The sequence below is a fragment of the Pteropus vampyrus genome, unplaced genomic scaffold, assembly GCF_000151845.1.
Source record: "Pteropus vampyrus isolate Shadow unplaced genomic scaffold, Pvam_2.0 Scaffold3681, whole genome shotgun sequence".
In the NCBI taxonomy this organism is placed as follows: Eukaryota; Metazoa; Chordata; class Mammalia; order Chiroptera; family Pteropodidae; genus Pteropus; species Pteropus vampyrus.
This window is the reverse complement of record NW_011892462.1, coordinates 4,543-7,241: the sequence shown is the minus strand read 5'-3', so window position 1 is coordinate 7,241 and position 2,699 is coordinate 4,543. Positions and strand designations below refer to the sequence as shown.

The following is a 2,699-nucleotide window of genomic DNA, read 5'->3' as shown; positions in this document are numbered from 1 at the left end:
ACCCCGCAGCTCTGGAGAGTAACCTCACCGGATGAAGACGCCACAGCCCTGCTGGCCATGACCCAAGGTGCCCTCCATGGCCTCGCTGACCGACCTCTGAAGTGGTTCCGACTGAAGCTTTTGCAGAGGGAGGTGGTGGCTGCAGCCACACCCTGTTTCCCTGAGCATCGTTCCTCTTCTCAAAGTTCTGGGTTCAGGACCACAGCCCCACTCACCCCGCCCCCTCTTGCTCTCGGATCAGCCGGGGGCCCCGTCATTGCCGGACTCGGGCCTCTGCTTGTTCTGGGCTGAGCCGTGTGCCCCCCAAATTCATATGGCGAAGCCCTAACCCCTAGTACCTCAGAATGTGGGTGTAGTTAGAGACAGGGCCTTTAAAGAGGTGGTTAAGCTAAAACGAGGTCCTCATGGAGGGGCCCTAATCCAGTATGACTGGTGTCCTTGTGAGAAGAGGCGATTAGGACACAGACACAGGGAAGAATGTGAGGACACAGTGAGACGGTGGCCAGCGGCCAGCCAAGCAGAGAGGCTTAGGAAGAAACCAATCCTACCGACACCTGGATCTAAGGCCTCCAGCCTCCGGAAGTGTGAGAAAATAGATGTCTGTGCTCAAGCGCCCCAGGCCGTGTGGTACTTTGTTACGGCAGCGGGAGCTGCTCCTCTCAGATGTCCCCGAAGTGCTAATTCTACTCAGCTCTTAACTCATGGTGCCGGCACGCTCATCCACACCTGGGCCTCCGGACCATTCTGAAGCCCAGGCTTTGTCCCCAGCTGTTCCTCAGGAGTCTCTCTCTGCCTCACTGTCACCTCACCCCAGGTGGAACTCTGGGTGGCAGAGCAGGTGAGCATAGGCCCTGGCCTCCACTGCTGCTCACTGCAGCCCCGGGCAAAGCTGTGAGCCTCAGTTTCTTCATTTGTAAAAATGGGGACCAAAATACCCACTGGACAGCGTTGTTTATTAGGATTTGGGAAGCTGTATAAAGGACCTACCTCTGGATTTGACCTGTACTTGTCATCAGTAAATGGCAGCTGTTATTTTTATTATTTCTCGCAAACCTGATCTTCTTCCGGTATTTCTCAGGTCAGTTAATGGGGTCACCAACCTGGGACCTTGGCCTAGCCTCCACACCTGCTCCCCTCACCTACCCCGTCTCATGGGTCTGTTTGCTTCATGAGCTCAACACAAATACCTACTAGCTTTGCTGAACACACAAGCAGAAGCCTGTGGGCAAGAGGGGCTTCAGCTCACCTGCTTCAGCTCATCGATTTAAACAAATTGACTGTTAAACAATCAATTACAATATAAGGGCATGTGTTGGGGGAAGGGGGGTTCCTTAAGCCTTGAAATCATCCTCTTCAACTGGCCTCTCTCATCTTTTACCCAGATGACTGCAAGACTCATTCTTGTTCTCCAAGGCTTCCAGAGTTTTCTTTCTTAGGCAAAAAATATGCCTGATCCCTCCCTGCTTAAAACCCCCGAGTGGCTGTACCTGTCTTCCGATGGCCCAGTCTGGGGTCGCCACAGTCCAGCCTCACCTGGGCCTCCCTGCCTTGCCGTCTATCACCTAGTCATCTCCCCGTGCCTGCCACACAACTCCCAGCACTGGGCATCGGCCCCTGCCACCATCATCCACCAGGGTGTCACTCCCGAGCCCACCCTGGCCCTGTACCACCTCTTTCTATGTGGAAAATGCCCCTCATCTTTCAAGACCTACCTTCAACGTCACCTCCTTCGCCGAGTCTTCCCGAAAAGCTCTCTGCTCCCCGGCGCTCTGTACCACAGCCTCTGTCAGAGCACCTGTCTCTTTGTCGTACAGAGGTCGGAGGGACTTCTGTCATATCTGTTCTCCCCACCAGATCAGGAAACCGTTAAGGGAGGACAAGATCAGGTCTGGTTTTATTAGTGCTCCAGAGTCCAGCACATAGTGCTCCACATGCGTGGACTGAAGAAATGACTGGATGAACGAATGCATGCAAGTCAGATTGAGTCCCATGCTTCTTACACCCCATTTAATCCTCACACAGATGAGCAAGTACAAGGTTATAGGAAGGCCAGCTTCTCCCTCTGCCCTCCCACGCTCCCCTTTACCTGGGCCCCCATTTCCCAGGGCTGGCCCTGAATGTCTCAGGATATTGATGCCATGCCATAGAGGGTCCCGATCCATGAATAATTTGCATTTCATGCACCCATAATGAGACCTAAATAAATCCATCGTGACTGGCAATCATGCAAGTGTTCTCAGCTCTGCACCTTTCCGGTGTGTCTCCCTGGATACCCAGGATGCTGGCTGCGGCCACGATTAGCTCACTTCAGTTTAACGAGCATTTGTGCAGCTCTCAGGGCAATGCCGCTGGCGGCTCCCACGCTGGCTGAGCTTCGGAATCGGAAGCTCCGATTCCACAGTTTGGGTGGAAGATGAGGATCTGCCACATTTGGAGAGGCAGAAAAGACGAGAAGAAGGCACTTCCAGTGGAGGAAATGGGGTGTGTGAAAACAGCGGGGGGCACATGGGTAAGGGTGAGTCTGGGGTCCGGACAGATGGAGCTTTTTGGAGGGTCAAGGGGAATAGGATTGGAAACGGAACTCGATAAATGCTAGTTGCCTCTCCATTTCCCTTCACTTAAAAAGACAGGCGAGCCAATCAGTTTGAGAACCAGGTCTGGGCACCTGGTCCAGAGCCAGTGGTGGCCCCGGGAGCAGG

The 2,699-nt window shown here is 53.9% G+C and overlaps 1 protein-coding gene across 1 annotated transcript in view; it reads right to left on the bottom strand.

The window, feature by feature from the left end:
• Positions 1 to 2,302: 2,302 nt before the first annotated feature.
• LOC105310448 (pyrroline-5-carboxylate reductase 2-like) overlaps positions 2,303 to 2,699 on the bottom strand; it is a 2,802-nt gene continuing 2,405 nt past the window's right edge. The window contains exon 6 of the mRNA XM_011386627.2: positions 2,303 to 2,421. Coding sequence (XP_011384929.1) covers positions 2,303 to 2,421 — 119 coding nt within the window. The remainder of the gene's footprint in view (positions 2,422 to 2,699) is intronic.